Genomic DNA, 22,239 nt, shown 5'->3' on the forward strand with positions numbered 1-22,239 from the left:
GACTCCGGTCCGTCTCTCCGTATCTGATTCTCGTTGCCTGCCTGATCAGTCCGTCCAGATCCTTGGTCCGCTCCAGGCATTTTTCCATGCCGAACATTCACCTAAGTCCCAGCGGTCCGGGTCCCTACGGGCTCCTCCTGGGGGGACCGTGGACTTCCAGGGCGAAGACACCTAAGTCCTAGCGACTCGGGCTCCAACAGCTCCTCTGGGGGGGGTCACGGGTTTCCAGGTGAAGTCTCGGGCTCGTCAGCGCGTGTTTGCCTCCCGACCGTCCTCCTTCGTTGGCAGGCAGAGGTTAAGCAGCATAAAGGGCCAATCCGAGGTCAAGCGAGGAGTCCAATCCAAGATCAAAGCCAGAAGTCCGAACCAAGATCAAGGCAGAAGATCAATCTGAAGACAAGGAACGAGAGGAGGATGAGGGACTATAGGAGCAGGACAGGGCACTGAAGACAGACGAAGTGGTCTGATCAGAAAGTCAAGAAATCAAGATGAACCGTATTGCCAATGGAATCAGGAACAAGACACGGGAACTCAGGGGCACACAGCAGGAACAGGAGTCAGGAACCAGGAGCACAGAGGCAATATACTTCTCCAAGGAGACGACCTATTTCCAAGGCAAAGAAGAACTGCCGAGATGACCTCTTATAGGCCTCAGGTGTTGACGTCATCTTCAGATGCCTCAGGTGCTCCCTGCTGTGGGCCCATTAAATAGGACACCATCAGTGCACGCACCCCTAGAAGGGGCTGGAGACAGAAGCAGAGTCGGCAGAAGGCCAGGCCCAGGGGCCTGCTACAAGTCAGCTTGAAATCCAATGGGGAAGGTGGACGGAGCATAGCAGTCTCCCCTGGCATCAGTGGCTTCCTGCCAGAGTTCAGAGCTGGAGGTGAGTGTGGGGTTTGTGGGGGAGGCCTGAAAAATGCCAAGCACCACAAGTCTTAGGGTTTTCTCTAGGTTAGGAAATGAACTCCCAGTTGACATCAAAATTGAGTAGAACTATATTTATCTTCTAAAGAAACCCATTGGGAACACTGAGAAGAGAGGATCACTTTGCTGGTGGCTGAAAATTATCAGTAAGTACTACTTGGGGAAATTTTAGAATTTAAAAGTTTTGGGGAGAACTAAACTATTGGGGTATATTCTTTAGTGTGTTTGTGTGTCTATCTTAAATAGCTAGTCAGAAGGTAGGCAAAATAATCAGGAGTTTTGTGTCTTTGTATTAAATAACTAGTCAGAAGGCAGGCAAAAACCAGAAATTTGTGTGTTTGTCTTTCCCTCCCACCCACTCCTAGCTCATCCTTTAATTTATAGGAAGATGACACTTTCACACTAAAAAGAAACAAAAAAAAATTAAATTCAGAAATTCCCCATGCCTCATCAAGAGTTTAACCATTATCTTGCAGGTCACTACCAGATAAATAGTGAATACATTTAAAGGACCCTAATTGTACACATTCCCACTCCCATAGCAACCTAAACTTAACTAGAAACTGAACAAATTTAAAATGAAGGCAGCAGTTCAGCAGCAAGAGTGGGGCCTCCCAGTCATTTACATTGTGTGTCATATATATGATTTTTTACCCACTGGTGAGAAGTTGTATGTGTGCATCTGGTGCAAAGAGCTCCTGTCTCTCAGAGAATGAGTCCGATCTCTGGAGGCAAGAGTGGCAGACCTGGAGGAGCTGAGGCAGACAGAGAGCTATATAGATGAGACCTTCAGGAACATAGTAGCCAAGTCCCAACTCCAGTCTGGCAGTCCTGGTGCTGCCTTGGAGGAGAAAGATCTCCAGATTGGAGAGCGTCAACCCGGTGCAGCAGGAAATGATCCTGTAGCAAGGACCTGCTCTCCAAGTGGTGCATTGTACTCTCACACCGAAGATGTCTCCTAAGGCTACTGCCCAGGAGGAAAGGGTTAGGTTGGCCGCCATAGTTGGTGATTCGATTATTAGGAATGCAGACAGTTGGGTGGCTGGTGGGCGTGAGGATCACATGGTGATGCGTCACCTAGATAGGATTTTAGACAGTGCTGTGGAGGAGCTGGATGTCGTGGTACATGTGGGCACCAACAACACAGGAAAATGTGGGAGAGAGGTTCTGGAAACCAAATTTAGGCTCTTAGATAGAAAGTTGAAATCCAGAACCTCCAGGGTAATATTTTCTGAAATACTCCCTGTTCCATGCACAGGTCCCCAGAGGCAGGCAGAGCTCCAGAGTCTCAATGAGTGGATGAGACTATGGTGCAAGGAAGAGGGATTCAGTTTGTAAGGAACTGGGGGAACCTTTTGTTGTAGTCCAGAAGTGGATCCTTGGGCCGACCGACGAAGGAGGACGGTCGGGAGGCAAACACGCGCTGACGAGCCCGAGACTTCACCTGGAAACCCGTGACCCCCCCAGAGGAGCTGTTGGAGCCCGGGTCGCTAGGACTTAGGTGTCTTCACCCTGGAAGTCCGCGGTCCCCCCAGGAGGAGCCCGTAGGGACCCGGACCGCTGGGACTTAGGTGAATGTTCGGCGTGGAAAAATACCTGGAGCGGACCAAGGATCTGGACGGACTGATCAGGCAGGCAGCGAGAATCAGATACGGAGAGACGGACCGGAGTCAAGGCAGGCAGCAGGAATCAGACACGGAGAGACGGACCGGAGTCAAGGCAGGCAGCTGGAATCACAAACGGAGAGACGGACCGGAGTCAAGGCAGGCAGCAGGAATCAGACACGGAGAGACGGACCGGAGTCAAGGCAGGCAGCTGGAATCAGATACGGAAAGACGGACCGGAGTCAAGGCAAGCAGGCAGGCAGGCAGGAATCCTGGACAAGCAGGCAGGAACAGCAGGACAGGCAGGCAGGCAGGAATCCTGGACGAGCAGGCAGGAACAGCAGGACAGGCAGGCAGGCAGGCAGGGATCCGGGACGAGCAGGCAGGAACAGCAGGACAGGCAGGCAGGCTGGCAGGGGTCCGGGACGAGCAGACAGGAACAGCAACTAGAGACTCGGCAGAGCGACCACGTTGCAAGGCAAAGCACAGCTCTCAGACGCCGAGTTTAAATGTCCCTCGGCGTCTGACATCATTCAGTAGGCGGGGCTGGATCTTCGCGCCGGAGAGCCTTCAAAAGAGCTCTCCCTGCGCGCGTGTGAGCCCTAAGGGCGGGGCCTGTACTCCCGACGGCGTCTCCCTCGTGGGAGCGCCGCGGGCTAGGCCGCAGCAGCGGACCCGCGACCCTAGCTGTGCCCCCGAGCCGGCGCCGAGAAGAGGTAAGGGGCCGGTCGCACTCCTCGCGACCAGTACCGCAACAGTACCCCCCCTCTTACGCCCCCTCCTCAGGGGTCCAGGCTTACCAGGGTTATGTACCAGGGTTATGTAATGCACATCTCAATTGCTGAATCCTATACTGCCCTTTTTATGTTCCACTCTCTCTCTTTCTCACACACACACACACACCCCAAAAAATCCCCACCCATCCAGTAAACTCCCTCTCAGCCCCTTCTAACCTCCTCAAAATGATCCTCCTTTGCTCCACAGCCCTTCCTTGCCCCCTAGCTGATCTCCCTCTCAACCCCCCAATTATCACTCCCTCAAGCCCTCCTCTGCCTCCATCACAATATTCCCCTTTTCATTCCTTCCTCTTCACCCCCTCCTGTGCTTCGCCTTTCTTCACTAGTTCATACCTCCATCACTGCAGCTGATCCCAGCTAGTAGGACAAGGACTGCAGAGGCAATAGGAAGACAGGAAGGGAGAAGCTGGATCAGGCAGCAGAGCAGTTTTTACTTGCTCCATTTTGACCCCTCCAGTCCCCCTGCATACTGTCTGGGAGAGAAGGGGAGCAAGATGTAGGGAGTTGTTCCCTGCTGCCTGAGATTCAGCACAGCTGGTAGGCAGCAATTCTCTCACTTCCCTCTCCCCACTTTCTCTAGCATATTGCCACCTAGCACAGGCTTAGGAGGTAATTTTCAAAGGAGCTGCGCGCATAAATGTAACATACTATCATAGCAATTTTCAAAAGCCATTTACGCGTGTAAAGTGCACTTACATGAGTACATCCTATGGACAATTCAATGACTTATGTAGTAGCAATTTTCAAAAGCCCTCTTATTCTAGTAAAGTGCATTTACACGTGTAAAACACAATTTTAAGTGAGTAAATGCTTTTTAAAATGAGGCCCTAAGTGTGACGATTGGCAAATCCAAGCCTGGTGGTATCTACTTCTCTTCCATATGTATTCTTGCAGTCTGTCTGTGGACCTTCTGCAATACCTTCTTCAGTGAACTCTGAACAAAAGTGTTCTGTATACCTGCTTTTTCATTTATGCATTCTTGCCTTTTACCTCTGGGTCTTACAATCCCACCTCCATGTTTTCTCCATTCACTTGTTTTATGCCTTTACTAATTTTTTTTCTCTGTTTGTACCTTTACTGCCCCGACTGTCTTCTCTGCTCCCCTCGGCTTTTCCAGATGTTTTTCTTTATTCTCTTTTTGAGAGTTATCAGTTAGGAAGGCCGAGGTGAAAAGACAGGATGGAAGAGGCGGCAAGGGAGAATTCAGATATGATTTGTGGAAGGACAGTGTCATATTTCATCACAGGTAAGAAAACAGGCAGTTGAATCTCTGGTATTTGCAGTTTCCCTCCCTGGGCACCCCAAACTCTGTAAATCTAGTACCTGCAGCGACTGGACCAGCACTCTGTCTGTCATGGAGAAAGAGTCAAACCAGAAGACATAGAATAGACCTGGAAAGAAAATGAGGAGGATCCAGCCATCAGTATCTTCACAGCAGCAGGTAGAGATGAACATGTTAAGAGGACCAGTGGGGTGTGCTACATTTCACTATTTTAGAAAGACTTTTGGTCATGCAGTTTTCTTCTGTTTTCTTCAGGTTTCCTAAACCTGGCTAAAAGGCATCGCTATTGTACAGTGGCTGAGATACCCTCCCATGAACTGTAAAAGAGGCTTTTCTAATGATTTCACAAAAGAACTGTTTTAAACTGTCCCCTGAGCTCTGAGTCCTCTGCATGGTTAGGCAGCTTTATCTGCTGTGTTGTAACCCTCTGCATGATGCTTTCTTCCTGCCACTGGGTGGGAGAGAACATTTTTAAATGAAATAAGCCTACCAAAAAGGACCACGGTTGTTAGGAGAATCAAGATTAGTCTCTTGTGTTGATACATTTTCCTGTAAATAAATAAAAAACAAAAAGGTTGGAGGAAAGTTGGAGGAGGAGTGCAGACCAGAATTTAGAGTAACCTCTGTCATAAAGGCAGCCTAGCCCAGCGAAGGTCAATGAGGAAGTAAGGCCTGCCCAATAATTTATCTGGGGACAGGGCAATGCCTACAGTACCTGAATGTAAACCACTCTGAAATGCCGAAAGGGGGAATATAAATACATTAATTAATTAAATTGGAGTTTTGGGAGCTAGCTCCAGAAGCAGTGACATCTGTCTATGGCCAGAGCTCCATCAATGGGTAAAGCGGAATACAGTTCAGTGCAGTCTGTTAAGTGGTGCAAACAGCTGCACCACTATGACCTTAAATACGAGAATACCCACACAAATTGTTTCAGAGTGAAATATCCTTTTCCCACACTTGGTTCAAGAAAGCATTCAGACTTCAGCATAACAAGTCCGGAACTGGTAGTGATACAGAGAAATGTGTTCCTGGCATGAACCACGGACTCTGTCTTGGTGTAAGGACAGCGGCCTTGCTGACCAGCTTTTGTCACTATAGGGGCGAGGGCTTTACACATATTAGTAAAGGTTTGGGAGAGACCAAAGTGTAGTGGGGACTCCGTTCCTTTGCTGAGTATCAATGAATAATAATTTCAGGGCTTTTCATCCAGCAGAGGGTGGTCCCTTTGGTAGTACTGACCTCTTCAGTAGTAACGCTGTGACGACCAGCAGAGTCAGGGACAGGCTTGGCATTCCAGTTCCAGAGACGTACATCAGGCCTACAGCAAAGCAAGCACAATGTCAAGAATCTGTAACTTCTAACCAGTCACGGCGCAAGTTCCATGGGTTCTTGGGAGAAAATATGCATCTATCAATTACATCAAACAGATATTTGTTTTAGAGAGAAAAGAGAGAGAGAGAGAGAGATACACATATCTATCTATTTATCTATCTATACCTGTACCTGAGTATGGTGAACAAAAACACTGCTTCTACCATAAACTGGAAACCTGGGACTAGTTTTTTTAACATTGGTCCCATTTACCAACATTTGCAGGTCCCTGAGCTATAATTGTGCACCTTACATGTAGAAGTTCATTTTTTCCCTAGGAGCTGTCTGTGAAACAAACAGAATTCACTACATCAAACTTATATAGTTTGTATCCCTTATTTATGTTTCAAAGCAAAACAGAGAGAAACCATTACAGGCCCTGATGTAATAAGATGCGCTCAGCCATGCACATGTAAACGTGCACATTTTTATGCATACAGCTTTAATCCCGAAGTAACAAGGAGTTCGGCACACAAGACATTGACAACAAATGTGAGTCAAAACTGTGCACATGAATTAACATTCCTTCATGGAAATCCCATGTTAATTAAAGCATTAGCTATTTGAAACAGATGCTAACTTATAGGTTGATGCCACCTAGTGGCTGTTTGTTACAGTTCACTGATTTCTACTTCCTGTCTCTGTTGTTAAAACGTGTGCATTGCTGGCTGGGAAATACAATACAACATGGTTCACTAGCAGCTTTTAGTTGTCTTTATTTCTTCCATGGAAGTGTCAGAAGTATCTGAACCTGCATCGCTTCCCTATGTCCGGAATGTAGTGGGCTCAGGAAGTGTGACAGAAGGCAAAGCTTGCAGGATTGCCTGTGCCCTTCTATGGAGAGTTTCTGTGTCATGGCAGATGCTAACAGCATTCTGACTCCTCCCCCTCACAACCTACACACACACACACTCACTCTCTCCAGAGGCATGAAAGTTAGTGGTGACAAGTAGCAACTAGGAAAATTTCAGGGCAAGATCTGAAGACTACTCTTAGCCTCAAGCTTAAATACGAAATTGGCTGAAGAGCAGACACCTACATTAAAGAAGGGGATGGGTACTGAATGCCGCCATGTTTTAAGCACAATTTGAGCCTTACAGAAGAACAAAGAAATGATACAAAAGCCATTCCTAATACATCAGAAGCCTATTTCAGGCCTGTAAAAAATGTAATATATGGAAGATACACATTTAACTGCTGTAAACAAGGGCGGGGTGAATCCATTGACAATTTTATCACATGTTTGAGAGAGAAAGCAGCAACATGTGAGTATGGTCCTTGGCAAAGCCAATAAGTGCACATGTTGCTATCTCTGAGAAAATGAGACTTAAATTTGAATTATGCCACTGAAATTGAAGTAACAGCAACACAAACACCCTCCACTACTTGGCACTCTGTGAAGCAACACAAAATACTGGAGAATACACTCAGCACCTATGAAACAAACCTGTTATTTCATTCTAACATCGGGAACTCAAACAATTACAACCCAGCAATGCAAATATTGCAATGTATCCTAGAACACCAATATACCTCCTATTAGGAGGCGCAAATTGGAAAACAGCTGGACTACTACATTTCCCTACACAGAAAATTCATGCTACTAGAAGACCTCGCTGCTGCCACAAATGCAAAAAAAACAGGCAGACCCTCACCAAATACACAGACTAGAAATAGAAAGATGCAGACAAAAACTAAACTGGAAACCCCAATAAGACAATGCAACACAGGAGAAATTGAAACAGAAATGCATTTCCTTCTGTGCTGTGCAAAATACAAAGAAATCAGAGCTGACAGAGAAAATCCAAGATCTCCACAAAAGAATAATCAGGAAAGACTCTTATAATCCTGGGGAATGAAGAGAAACAGCAGCTCTAGCTGCAAAAGAGGCAGTATCTTGACACCAGACCAGAAATGAAACCTGATAAGGGACAACACAGACCAGCACCAAAACCTGAAACATGTCCCCGATGCTGTACTTCCTGTAATCTGTGTTCTGCCGGAGATGGGGTTGGCGCCACCCGTAGGCAGGGACCTATGGGTCCCCACCGTCAGCAGGCAGAGTGGGCTGATGTACAGAGGCCAAATGGAGCTTCACCAATACCAGCCCTCGTTCCCCGTGGGTTGAGCCTTTGTGTGACGGGGCCGGCTGGATTTAGGTGGGCTTCTGTATGACGTCAATGAGGAGATGGTGATCAGCCCAGAGACAGCAGAGGGAAGATGGTACAGTCTTACACTGGACGAGGTTGTGTCCTGGAAACTCAAGCACCAAAGGAACGTAGGCAGACATGGAGCGCCCGAGCAAGAGCAGGCCGAAGCCTGAATAGGCCAAGTCCAGGAAGTAAGCTGAAGAGGCGTCAAAGAACAGACTTGAGTCAGGGCACCAGAATACTCACCAATACTCGTAGAGTCAGGCCGCCAGAATACTCACCAATACTCGTAGAAAAGACCACATCGCGCCCATTCTAAGAGACCTCCACTGGCTCCCTATCTCCTCCAGAATTCTCTACAAAACCCTCACCTGTATACACAAGACCATACACAACCAGAACATCAACTGGCAAAATGACTCACTCCACTTCAATACATCCAGCAGACCAACCAGATCTGCATATAAAGGAGCCCTTCATTTAACCTCTCCTAAAATCACACAACGCTCCTCGACTAGGGACAGAGCACTCTCAATAGCAGGTCCCATAAACTGGAACTCAATGCCGCCTGACCTCCGCATTGAACCTTGCACACAGAAATTTTAAAAAAAATTAAAAACGTGGTTCTTCAAGCTAGCCTACCTCTAATCCCCCACCACCCCTCGGCGCCCTTCTCTCTCATCCACACCCTCCCTTGCCCCCCACCCTACTCCCCCTACCCTCCTCCCTCTCCCCCTGCAATCCCTCTCTGCCTCCTTCCCTATCACTTATTAAGTTATTTGTACATTGCCCTCTACCCCCTCATGTCAACTGCTAATTTTCTGCTCTGGAAACTTCGATCCTTTCACGTTTGTTTAGGACTATGTCCAAAGTTATTAGTTATTACTATGTTTATAGTTACTACCTTATTAACAGTTATTCACCTTTCTCTTATCATGTTATGTACCTTTTCTTATCATGCTATGCAACCAAATTGTTCCATGTAACTGTCACTCATTATTCTATCTAAACTGTTTCATGTAAACCGATATGATGTGCAAATGGTTATCGGTATATAAAAACCTCTAAATAAATAAATAAATAAACTGGACGAAGTGGCAAGCAAGGCTGAGGTCTGAGCACGGCGAGGGTCAAGCGTAGTCAAACGATGCTGAGGTCTGGGTCTGGAGAGAGGCAACAGCGTAGTCAGGCAATGCAGAGGTCTGGGTCTGGAGAGAGTCAATGCCATTGTCAGGCAATGCAGGGGTCCGGGTCTGGAGAGAGTCAACGGCATGGTCAGGCAAAGCAAATTCAAAGTCCGTGTAGGTAATCCGAGGGAAGATGTAAAGCAGGAACGTAGAGGCAAGGAATCAGGAACCAGGAACAGCAAGGAACAGGAACACGGGAGCGAGACAAATCTCTCAGGAGGCAACGAGTACTTCACCAGCAAGGAGACCTGTTGCAAAGGCAAAGCTAGGGAGCTAAGTACCGGTGCTCCACTGACATCATCATCCGGAGCCGCAGCTAGGTTCCCGCTGCAGGCCCTACTTAAACATTGGAGGTGTGCGGGCACAGCGCCGTGTAGCAGTGTCTCTCCATGGGCCACATGGAGAGGCTCGACGTGAAGCGATGGAGGTGGTAGCTGGACTGGGAATGCCAGGTACTGTAGCTGAGTCGGAGGCACCCAGGGAAGCCAGAGGACGGAGCTGGCGGCCCACCACCACCAAAGACGAGGAACCAGGAGCTGGAGTTACTGCAGAGAGGTAAGAGGGCCGTGCCTCGGGTCTGCCGCGGACTGCACACATATCAGTACGCCCCCCTCTTGGAGGTCGAGGTTTGCCGGATGGGCACAATGAAAGTGTTGGAGGAGGGTCTTCTCCAGGATGTTTCGAGCTGGTTCCCACGAGTTGTTTTTGGGACCGTAACCCTCCCAGGAAAGGAGGTATTCCCACTGGCAGCCTCTCCAGCAGACGTCGAGGACTTCATATACTTTGTAGGTTGTATCAGTCTCAGCCACCAATGGAGGTGGTTCAGGAGCCTTTCGGGAAGGTCAAGACAAGATTACTGGTTTTAGCAGAGATACATGAAATGTATTGTGTATTCCCAGCGTAGGTGGCAGCCGAAGCTGGTATGTAACTGGTCCGATGCGTCGGGTGACCACAAAAGGTCCAATGTATCTTGGAGCGAATCTTTGAGAAGGTATCTTGAGTCGGATATACCAAGTACTCAACCAGAGTTTCTGGCTATGAGGGAATTCAGGGGCTGAGCATCGGTGACTGTCAGCAGATCTCTTGGCCTGGGAAGCGGCTTGACATAAGCGAAGGTTTGTCTGTTCCCATAAAGCCTTGAGGGCATCAGCAGTAGCCTGCACAGCAGGGGAAGGTACTGATAGTGGTATGGGCAATGGTGGTCGTGGTTGCTTCCCATAGACAATGGAAAATGGTGATGTGCCTGTAGCAGTGGCGATGTGGGAGTTGTGAGAAAACTCCGCCCAAGGTAGCAGTTCAGACCAATTGTCTTGGTGGTCATTTATGTAGGTGCGGAGAAAAGCCTTTAAGGAGCGGTTCATACGCTCAGCTTGTCCATTGGCTTGGGAGTGGTAAGCAGTTGTTAGACTGATGTTAATGCCGAATTTTCGGCACAAGGCACGCCAGTATCTAGCAACAAATTTTGGACTCCTGTCCAAGACAATGTCCTTGAGTAGGCCATGTAATCTGAAGATGTGACAAAAGAATAGGCGCGCCAACTCAGGAGCAGATGGAAGGCCTGGTAGAGGAACGAAATGGGCCATTTTTGAAAATAGATCTATGGTTACCCATATAATGGTATGGCCCTTGGATGGAGGCAAATCCATGATGAAATCTGTAGACAGGTGGGTCCACGGTTCCTCGGGAGTTGGAAGTGGCTGAAGCAAACCCCAAGGTCAACCGACTGGAGGTTTCTGTTGCGCACAAATGTTACAGGATTCAATGTATGCTTTTGCGTCAGAGACCATAGTGGGCCACCAGAAGAACCGCTGGAGCAGCACCAAGGTTCGTGCTCGCCCTGGGTGACCGGTAAACTTTGAGTCATGTGCCCACTGGAGGACTCTTTCTCGGAGTTGTCAGGGCACAATAGTCTTCCCAGTAGGGACTGGGTGAGTAATGGACAAGCAAATACAAGCTGGATCTATGATGTAGCCAGGTTCTTCCGGAGTATCCTCAGGCTCGAAAGAGCGTGATAGGGCATCTGCCCGTAGGTTTTTCTCAGCTGGACGGTAATGAAGTTCAAAATTGAACCTGGAAAAGAATAATGCCCATCTGGCTTGGTGGGCATTGAGGCGATGGGCTTGGCTCAAATGTTCCAGGTTCTTATGAACGATGAACACTACGAATTTGTACTGAGCGCCCTCTAGCCACAGGCGCCATTCTTCAAGAGCCAGTTTGATGGCAAGTAGCTTGCGATCTCCGATGCTATAATTTTGTTTCGCTGGTGAGAACTTGCAGGAATAGAATGAACATGGAACTATGGAACCAGAGGCGGTGCGTTGACTCAGGACCACCCCAGCTCCAATAGCAGAGGCATCCACTTCTACCTGAAAGGGGCGGTTTGGGTCAGTGTGATGAAGACAAGGCCCAGCCTGAAAAGCTTCTTTAGGGCAGTGGAACGCGGTGATGGCTTCTGGTGACCAATTTCGAGTATCTTGGCCCTTGCGATTCAATGTAGTCAGAGGGGTGGTCAAGGTTGAATAGTGTGGAATAAAATGATGATAGTAATTTGAGAATCCTAAGAGCCACTGGGGAGTCTTAAGACCCACAGGTTGCGGCCAGTCTCGGATTCCTTTTAACTTGGCAGGGTCCATAGAGAATCCTCATTGGGAGATAATATACCCGAGGAAAGGAAGGTACAGAGAAGGGCTACCAAAATGATAAGGGGAATGGAACAACTCCCCTATGAGGAAAGACTAAAGAGGTTAGGACTTTTCAGCTTGGAGAAGAGACGACTGAGGGGGGATATGATAGAGGTGTTTAAAATCATGAGAGGTCTAGAACAGGTAGATGTGAATCGGTTATTTACTCTTTTGGATAGTAGAAAGACTAGGGGGCACTCCATGAAGTTAGCATGGGGCACATTTAAAACTAATCGGAGAAAGTTCTTTTTTACTCAACGCACAATTAAACTCTGGAATTTGTTGCCAGAGAATGTGGTTCGTGCAGTTAGTATAGCTGTGTTTAAAAAAGGATTGGATAAGTTCTTGGAGGAGAAGTCCATTACCTGCTATTAAGTTCACTTAGAGAATAGCCACTGCCATTAGCAATGGTTACATGGAATAGACTTAGTTTTTGGGTACTTGCCAGGTTCTTATGGCCTGGATTGGCCACTGTTGGAAACAGGATGCTGGGCTTGATGGATCCTTGGTCTGACCCAGTATGGCATTTTCTTATGTTCTTATGTTCTTATGAAAGACAGACTGGATTTCTCAAATAAACACTTATCCAACTTTGCAAATAAGTGATTCTCACAAAGGCATTGGAGGACGGAACGGACATCAGTGTGGTGTTTGGCCAAATCTTTAGAAAAGACAAGGATGTCATCCAGGTATGCCACAACCTTGGTGTATAGTAGATCTCTGAAGATTTAGTTCATCATTCGTTGGAAAACTCTGGGTGCGTTGCAGAGCCCGAAGGGCATCACCAGGTATTCGTAATGCCCGTCTCTAGTGTTAAAAGCTGTTTTCCAAATGTCGCCAGGGCGGATTCATACCAAGTTGTACACCCCACGTAGATCCAACTTGGTGAATATGGACACTCCATGCAAGTGATCGAATAATTCTGAGATCAGTGGCAGAGGGTACTTGTCTTTACGAGTAATGGAGTCCAGGCAAGATTTTCTTTTTTTTTTCTTTCTTTCTTTCTTTATTATTTATGCATTTTCAAACAAATCTTAGATAGCAATACATGCATATCATTAAATGGGTCATAAAACAAATTTTTTTTAAATCAATTCAGTCGTCACTATTAAGTAAATCATGTCTTGCATTATTGCAAGATACAGAAGGAAATATTCTTTACATTCTATTTACCCAACATTAAGTCGACCCGTTATAAAGAAACAAGAGAATCAAATTAAATTTAGGAGCAAATACATAAAGTATCTTATTCAGAAAGATCAAAGAGAGAGATGGCATTAATATACAATTTCCCATAACATGATTTAAGTAACGCTTTGATTGAGGGAATGTGTATCAAGGAACACTCAACTGCGAGGGATCAAAGAAAACATATATCAAATTATTTAATCTAAGAACACATTTACTGGGGAAATGTATGGTAATCTGGGCTCCTATGTCCCTTGCCTCTTGACACTTAGCCAATAATATTTTTCTCCGTTATTGAATGATTTTCGTCAAATCTGGAAAAATCCATATCTTATATCCTAAGTACAATCTCTCTCTATTACGGAGAAAAAGTTTAAGAATCAAATCTCTAGCTGAAACTGATGAGAAGCTGACCAACAACGTCCCGCAAATATCAACCTGCTCTTCCGACGTTTGCTCCAGAAATTTTGTAAGGTTTCCAGCTTCTAAATTTGGAACTTGATTACATTGTCCCTCCTTTTTCTGTTTTTACAAAATAAATCTTAGTAATAGATGGGATTGATTCCCTTGATAATTGCAATATTTCCACTATATACTTCTTAAATTGCTCCAGCAGTGAAATTAAAGCAATATGTGGAAAATTTAATACTCTTAAATTCTTTGATCTTATCTCATTCGTCAAATTCTCAATTTTTCTTGAATTCAGCAATTCTCCTTGTACTAAGGTATTCTGTGTAACTTGAATCTGTGATACACGATTTTCAAAATCCTGTATTTTATTCGAGTGTGTTATTAATAATGGATCCATTTGGCAAATACGTTGTTGTGTGTCCGTCATAATTTTTGATAACGTTACTATAGAGGATTCTAGAGAGATAAGAGCCTTCCATACTGTTTCCAAGGTAACATTTTGAAAGTTAATCACTGTTAAGGTCGCAGTGGAAACTGTGCTTACCATATCTTCTTGACGGCGTACCTGTCCCATAGCTGGGTACGCCGCCATTCCTTCTTGCCTCAGATGTATAGCAGTTGTCGGGGTTGCTTCCGGATCTTTACCCTTACTCGGAAATGGTTCCCTAACCCTTACTGGGTTAGGGAACCATTTCCTCCGACAACTTGTTCCGCCTCCACAGAGTTCCTCACGAGGGGGCTGCAACTCACTCAGCAACTTTGGTTGGGTGACCAGTCCCGAATCCAGCATCGGCCTGAATTGCGGAGAAGGCATTATGGGAGCCCTGGGGCTCAGAGATGTTTGTGTGTCCAGCTGCATCGGCATATGCTCCCTGCCGACTGCCGCAGCAGACATTCCTTTCGGAGTTGAGATCGCTGTCGGTGCGAAGAAGTTCTCAATATTTGATTGAGAAAGAGCTTGTATCGGAGTGGTTGGGGTTTCCACCTGGATTCTGCCCTTTCTTTTCATACGGGGCATTTCTGGACTGCGGTAATTCACTAGCGATGAGAGCTCCTCAGCACACAACCTCTCCTGTTGCAGCCATTTTGATTCTCTGCAAGATTTTCTTGAATGTACTCCGTCATGGCCTTTGTCTTGGGAAGAGACAGAGGATAGGTATGCCCTCGGGGAGGCGTGGTCCCAGGTAGCAGGTCTATGGGACAATCGAACCTCCGAAGAGGTGGAAGAATGTCTGCTTTTTGCTTGGAGAATACATCTTCGAAATCCGTGTAAGGAGCGGGTATACCAGAGGAAGTGGCAGCCAGAGGAACCACAGGTGGTGGAACTACTTTACATAGTGAAGATTTAAGTTAGTTGTTAATTGCTGCTTTAAGAAAAACTGCCCCATGTTGACTAGTAACTGAAATACAAGGTCATGGCCAGCCCAGAGACAGAGAAGCAGAAGCTGTGCAATAGTGTGGAAAAGAATGAGTCTGCAGAATGAATGTGAGATAAGAAAGTGTCTAAAGTGCCTGAGAAACTATAAGAACAATGAACTACTGAATAAGCATGATATGTAACATCTGAGGGGCACATGAAGGAAAATTACCAGCAAATGTAGAGCTGAGAAAGGGAGGGACGTGCAAGCCTTGTTACTAGTGCTTAATAGACAAAGACAAATTTAAAACGATGAGTAGATTGGCATGGCTAGGTGAACAGTTAAATTCTGTGATATTTAGCTCCTCTACTCCCATAAGGAAACACAATCTTGATTCCTTATAGTTTCCGCAGTCTTAACTTTGTATGCATGCATGAAATAAACAAATCCTGCCAGCTCTTATAGATCTCTAAGCTACTTAATAAATGTTATGTTTTGAAACTTAAAGTCTGTTTCATCACTGGCTATCTCTGGGGAGGAAACCAGGCGGGGTAAGTTTCGAAGTTTTTAACAGTAGACAGGACTGATGGCAGGCGGAACCCCATTCCACCAGTTGAAGCGAACCCCAATCAAATTGGGGAGAGTGACTCTGGAGCCAGGGTAGTCCTAAGACCACCAGATGAATGGATTTCTCCAATACTAGTAATTCAATTTCTTCCGAGTGGAGAGCACCAGTGCATAGTTGGATTGGCTCTGTAGTGAGGAATATTCGACCAGGTAACGGTTCCCCATAAATGGAAGCTATATATAGGGAAGTCTCCAGAGGATGGGTTTTTATACCCAAGAGTTGGACTAAGTCCTTGAGGATAAAATTACCTCCTGCTCCAGAGTCCACCAGAGCAAGGACTGGAAAGGACCGGAGTCCCAGATCAGGGTGACCGGTACAGACAGTTGAGGGACTGGAGATGTTGCGCCCAAGTTCAGGACCCCTACTGAACTTAGGCCTGGCGGACAGGACAGGCCTGTAGATGGTGCCCAGGTGCTCCGCAATACAGACACAGACCGGTTTGTCTCTGCTGGAGGTGCTCTTCTGGGGTCAGCCACCCACGGCCCAGCTGCATGGGCTCTTCCGTCTTGGCCACAATGGGAACCCCACCGGAGGCAGGGCTGGTGGTCGGTGGCGAACGGGATCGAACCTGAGAGGGCTTCTTGGGCATATGAATCTCCTGATGACACTCTTGGAGATGATAATCAATTCGGCCAGTTAAGTCTATAAAGTCCTCGAGAAAGGAAGGGAGCTCCCGGGCAGCCAGCTCATCTTTCAGCTGCGAGGAAAGTCCATCCAGGAATATAGCTTGTAGGTAGTCTTTCTGCCAAGCGAGTTCAGAAGCCAAAGTCCGAAATTCAATAGTATAGTCGAAAAGACTTCTTTGACCTTGATGAAGGTGTAACAAACTTGTGCTTGCCATGGCGTGCCACCCAGGATCATCAAAGGTCCAGCGAAATGCAGCCAAGAACTGGGACAGCTCCTTTAGGAGGGAGTCTGACCGTTCCCACAGGGGAGAAGCCCAGGCCAGCACCTTCCCTTCAAGACGAGACAAGATAAAGGTGACCTTGGTTAATTCATCCTGGAAGATGGAGGGCTGCAGAGCGAACTGCATATATCATTGGTTGGTTAACCCACTGCAGAGCTTGGAGTCACCGTTGAAGCACGGGAGCGCTAGTAGGGCCAACATGGCTCGAGGCATGGAAGATGACGACTGTGTATGAGAAGGAGCCGGTACTGGAACCGGATTGCTGGTGAGGGCATCAAGTCGGGCATGGAGATGCTCAGTGGAGGAGGCCAGTGCCTTGAGAAACTGCTGCTGTTCTTGTACTTTGGATGCCAGGCCAGGAATGGCCTGGAGAGCATGCGGCTCCACCGAGTCCATGGCCTTTGCAATCTGTTGCACCGGAGGTGGACCCGTGGGCCGAGGTGGGATTGACGCAACCCGTAGGCAGGGTCCTACGAGTCCCCACTGTTGGCAGGCGGAGTGGGCTGATGTACAGAGGCCAACTGGAGCTTCACCAATACCAGCCCTTGTTCCCCATGGGTTGAGCCTTTGGGTGCCGGGGCCGGCTGGGCTTAGGTGGGCCTCTGTATGACGTCGATGAGGAGATGGTGATCAGCCCAGAGACAGCAGAGGGAAGATGGTACAGTCTTACACTGGGTGAAGTAGTGTCCTGGAAACTCGAGCGCCAAAGGAACTATGGCAGACAGGGGGCGCCCGAGCAACAGCAGGCAGAAGCCTGAATAGGCCAAGTCCAGGAAGTAAGCTGAAGAGGCATCAAAGAACAGGCTTGAGTCAGGGCTGGCAGCAAACTGGACGAAGTGGCAAGCAAGGCTGAGGTCTGAGCATGGAGAGGGTCAAGCTTAGTCAAACGATGCTGAGGTCTGGGTCTGGAGAGAAACAACGGCGTAGTCAGGCAATGCAGAGGTCTGGGTCTGGAGAGAGTCAACGGCGTAGTCAGGCAATGCAGAAGTCCGGGTCTGGAGAGAGGCAACGGCGTAGTCAGGCAATACAGAGGTCTGGGTCTGGAGAGAGTCAACGGCGTAGTCAAGCAATGCAGAGGTCTGGGTCTGGAGAGAGTCAACGGCATGGTCAGGCAATGCAGAGGTCTGGGTCTGGAAAGAGTCAACGGCGTGGTCAGGCAAAGCAAAGTCAAAGTCCGTGTATGCAATCTGAGGGAAGATATAGAGCAGGAACGTAGAGGCAAGGAATCAGGAACAGCGAGGAACAGGAACGAATCTCTCAGGAGGAAACGAGTACTCGACCAGCGAGGAGACCTATTGCAAAGGCAAAGCTAGGGAGCGGGGCCCGGGCTTAAGTACCGGTGCTCCACTGACATCATCATCCGGAGCCGCAGCTAGGTCGAGGGTCTGGAGAGAGGCAACGGCATAGTCAGGCAATACAGAGGTCTGGGTCTGGAGAGAGTCAACAGCGTAGTCAGGCAATGCAGAGGTCCGGGTCTGGAGAGAGTCAACGGCATGGTCAGGCAATGCAGAGGTCTGGGTCTGGAAAGAGTCAACGGCGTGGTCAGGCAAAGCAAAGTCAAAGTCCGTGTATGCAATCTGAGGGAAGATATAGAGCAGGAACGTAGAGGCAAGGAATCAGGAACAGCGAGGAACAGGAACGAATCTCTCAGGAGGAAACGAGTACTCGACCAGCGAGGAGACCTATTGCAAAGGCAAAGCTAGGGAGCGGGGCCCGGGCTTAAGTACCGGTGCTCCACTGACATCATCATCCGGAGCCGCAGCTAGGTTCCTGCTGTGGGCCCTACTTAAACATTGGAGATGCGCATGCGCGCGCCTAGGGAGGGGCACAGTGCCGTGTAGCAATGTTTCACCATGGGCCATGCAGAGAGGCCCAACGTGAAGCGATGGAGGTGGTGGCTGGACCGGGAACGCCAGGTACTGTAGCTAAGCCAGAGGCACTCGGGGAAGCCCGAGGATGGAGCTGGCGGCCCACTGCCGCCAGAGACAAGGAGCCAGGTGTTGCGATTCTGGTCGCCAGGCTGGCGACCGGCTCCCTACCTTCGGGCCGACTTCCCCAGCGCTGCCGCGTCCCTCCGTCTCCGCCGCGCTCCTCCGGGGTCCGGGCCTGCCCGGCAGCATGGTAATGGCGTCTCCCTCGTGGAGACGCCGCCGAGCCTCGTTTCAGCTCCTCCCCCTGCCCAGGAATGCGCGCGCGAGGGGACGGCTTTTGTAGGTCCAGCACCAGGAGGTGCTGAACCGCCCACAATCTGACGTCAGACGCTGGCTCCCTATTTAAAGCCAGCTCAGTCTCTCCTACCTCGCCTTGCAACGAGGTCGCTCCTGTGAGTGCTTAGTTGCTTCCTGCTGGATCTTGCTTGCTCCTGTTGTTCCTTGGTTCCTGTTTGTTCCTGTGTTCCAGCAACGTTCCGGTCCTGCCTTGTTCCAGTTTCCTTGTTTTGTTTGTTCCCTGCGGCTTCGTTCCAGTACTTCCAGCTTTCGCTTGTCTTCTGCCTGCCTCGACCACTGGACTTCTGCTCGTCTCGCTTGTCTTCTGCCTGCCTCGACCACTGGACTTCTGCTCGTCTCGCTTGTCTTCTGCCTGCCTCGACCACTGGACTTCTGCTCGTCTCGCTTGTCTTCTGCCTGCCTCGACCACTGGACTTCTGCTCGCCTCGCTTGTCTTCTGCCGGCCTCGACCCCCGAACTCCTGCCCGACTCTTCTGACTCCTACCTTCGGATCTCCTAAGTCCCAGCGACCCGGACCCCTACGGGCTCCTCCTGGGGGGGTCTCGGGTTTCCAGGGTGAACTCTATCTTCACTGCACCTGCCTTGTTCCGCCTACCGGCTCCTTTCCCATCGACCGGAGTGTGTTCTCCAGTCAGCCGGCCCAAGGATCCACGAATTCCGTTCTTCACAACAGTTTGCAAGGCCATGGATCCGGCGGACGCTTCTGGTCTGCAAGCCATTCTGGGAATGGCCCAAAGAATTCAGCAGCAACAGCAATGTCTTGAACTGTTGGCTGCTACAGTCGACCGCCTGGCAAGTCGCCTAGATGCCCGGCCTCCTGAGGCAGCCCCGCCTCCGCCTCCGGCTCCGGCACCACAGTCTTCAGTACCAACTCAACTTCCGGCTCCCACACGTTATTCTGGAGACGCCAAGACGTGCAGGGCCTTCTTGAACCAATGTTTCATTCGCTTTTCCCTGCTGCCGGGGCAATTCCCCTCTGATGCCGTCAAGGTGGCATATATTTTGTCACTACTAGATGGGAAGGCGATGCTATGGGCATCCCCCTTGTGGGAACATCAGGACTCTATGCTGCACGACCTAAATAGCTTTGTGGCTCATTTCAAACAAACCTTCGATGAGCCTGCTCGTCATTCTACCGCCACTACGGAAATTCTTCAGTTGAAACAAGGGCCTCGTTCGCTGGCAGACTACGCAATCGAGTTCCGCACCCTGGCTATGGAATTAGGGTGGCAAGACAATTGCTTGCGAGGTATTTTCTTGGAGGGTCTCGCCGGCCGTATAAAGGACGAGCTGATGGCTCGAGACGTTCCTCCCACCTTGAACTAGGTGATAGACTTAGCCGGGAAAATAGACCGGCGCTTACAGCAACGCGCGAAGGAGGGTCGAGTGGTTTGTCGACCAGTTTCTCTGGCTCCCTCCTTCTCAAGACCTCTGGCCGCTTCTCCCCGGACACCGTCCACTTCGGCTCATAAACCCACTGAAGAGCCCATGCAGATTGGTCGGACACCTTTAACCGAGGAAGAAAGGAAGCGTCGGCGTTCTCTTGGACTATGTCTGTACTGTGGTACCAAGGGTCACCTTCTGGCTCAGTGTCCACTGAGGCCGGAAAACGCCTGAGCCTAGGGCAGAGAGAGGAGATCTCCCTAGGTTGTCTTAATGCTGCTCCTCAATGTACAGTACCTGTGACCTTGATATATCCTGAAGGTTCATTCCAAACTTTAGCCTTTATTGACTCTGGGGCTGGAGGGAACTTTATTTTGAAAGAATTAGTACATCAGCTCGGACTTCCAACAATACCCAGAGAACCTCCGTTGCGGGTCACCTCTATTCGAGGCACACCGTTGCCAGGTGACATCTCTGAAATCACTAAGGCTCTCACTCTTCGGACCGGAATCCTTCATTCTGAAAGTATCTCCTTTCTGGTGCTGGAGAAATCGGTGCATCCCATAGTATTGGGGCTTCCGTGGCTGCAACTGCACGCACCACTAATTCATTGGGATTCTCTACAAGTTGCCCAATGGAGTCCTTTCTGCTTTCAACACTGCCTGGACTTGCCTCTGAGATCCACAGTTCCGTGTTGTCAAGCAGCCTTGGAGCTCCCTTCAGCTTATCAGGAATTTTCAGATGTCTTCTCTAAAAAGAAAGCAGAACTTCTTCCAGCTCATCGACCTTTCGACTGCGCTATTGAACTCCTTCCTGGCACCACTCCACCACGAGGCAGAGTCTACCCTCTGTCGTTACCTGAAACTCGGGCTATGTCAGACTATATTTCTGAAAATCTTGCCAAGGGCTTCATTCGCCCCTCGCACTCACCTGCTGGGGCGGGCTTCTTTTTCATAGCAAAGAAAGACGGTACCCTCAGACCCTGCATCGATTACAGAGGGTTGAATACCATCACTAAGAAGGACCGGTATCCGCTTCCTTTGATACCTGAATTACTTGACAGATTACAAGGAGCTAAAGTTTTCACGAAACTCGATCTACGTGGGGCTTACAACCTGGTTCGTATCCGTCCAGGAGACGAATGGAAGACGGCTTTCAACACCCGAGACGGGCACTATGAATATCTGGTAATGCCCTTCGGGTTATGTAACGCCCCAGCCATCTTCCAGAACCTCATGAACGAGGTACTTCGTGAGATGCTCCACTCCTTCGTCATCGTATACCTCGACGATGTCTTGATCTACTCTCCAGATCTGCACACACATCGTCATCACGTCAAACGTGTATTACAAGTCTTAAGAGATAACCATCTATACGCCAAACTGGAGAAGTGTCAGTTCGAGTGTGACTCACTTCCCTTTTTGGGGTACATTGTGTCTTCCACTGGATTCCAGATGGACCCTGAGAAGGTTTCCGCTATTACCAAATGGCCTCGTCCTTCTGGCTTAAAGGCTCTCCAACGATTTCTCGGCTTTGCTAACTTTTACAGACACTTTATACCATACTACTCTCGAAAGGTGGCTCCCCTCACCGCACTTACCCGCAAGGGGGCCAACACCCATGACTGGCCTTCTGATGCTTGCCTAGCTTTTGAAGAACTAAAACAAGCATTTTTGCAAGCCTCTTGCTTACGCCATCCGAACCCGCAGTACCCTTTCATCATTGAGGTAGACGCTTCCAGTCTAGCAGTTGGAGCCGTGCTTAGTCAACACGATGCCTCAGGCAAATTTATGCCTTGCTCCTACTTCTCCAAAAAATTCTCGCCGGCTGAATGCAACTATGGCATTGGAGACAAGGAACTCCTTGCCATCAAACTTGCCTTCGAAGAATGGAGACAGTGGTTGGAGGGAGCAAACTACCCAGTGACTGTTTATACCGACCATAAAAACTTACAGTACTTAGCTCAAGCTCAACGACTAAATCCCCGGCAGGCGAGATGGTCGCTGTTCTTCAGCCGCTTTGATTTTACGCTTAAGTATCGGCCCGCGGAAAAGAATGCCCGGGCGGACGCCCTTTCTCGCACCACTCAGTTTGAGGAAGAGGAGGCACTGCAACATATTCTGGATCCTGCATGTG

The 22,239-nt window shown here is 48.7% G+C and overlaps 1 protein-coding gene across 1 annotated transcript in view; it reads right to left on the reverse strand.

The window, feature by feature from the left end:
* LOC115086154 overlaps positions 1-22,239 on the reverse strand; it is a 101,369-nt gene that overhangs the window by 35,569 nt on the left and 43,561 nt on the right. The window contains exons 4-6 of the mRNA XM_029592656.1: positions 5,851-5,929; positions 5,099-5,157; positions 4,650-4,717 (exon numbers count right to left, since the gene is read on the reverse strand). Coding sequence (XP_029448516.1) covers positions 4,650-4,717; positions 5,099-5,157; positions 5,851-5,929 — 206 coding nt within the window. The remainder of the gene's footprint in view (positions 1-4,649; positions 4,718-5,098; positions 5,158-5,850; positions 5,930-22,239) is intronic.

Source organism: Rhinatrema bivittatum, chromosome 2, assembly GCF_901001135.1.
Source record: "Rhinatrema bivittatum chromosome 2, aRhiBiv1.1, whole genome shotgun sequence".
NCBI lineage: Eukaryota > Metazoa > Chordata > Amphibia > Gymnophiona > Rhinatrematidae > Rhinatrema > Rhinatrema bivittatum.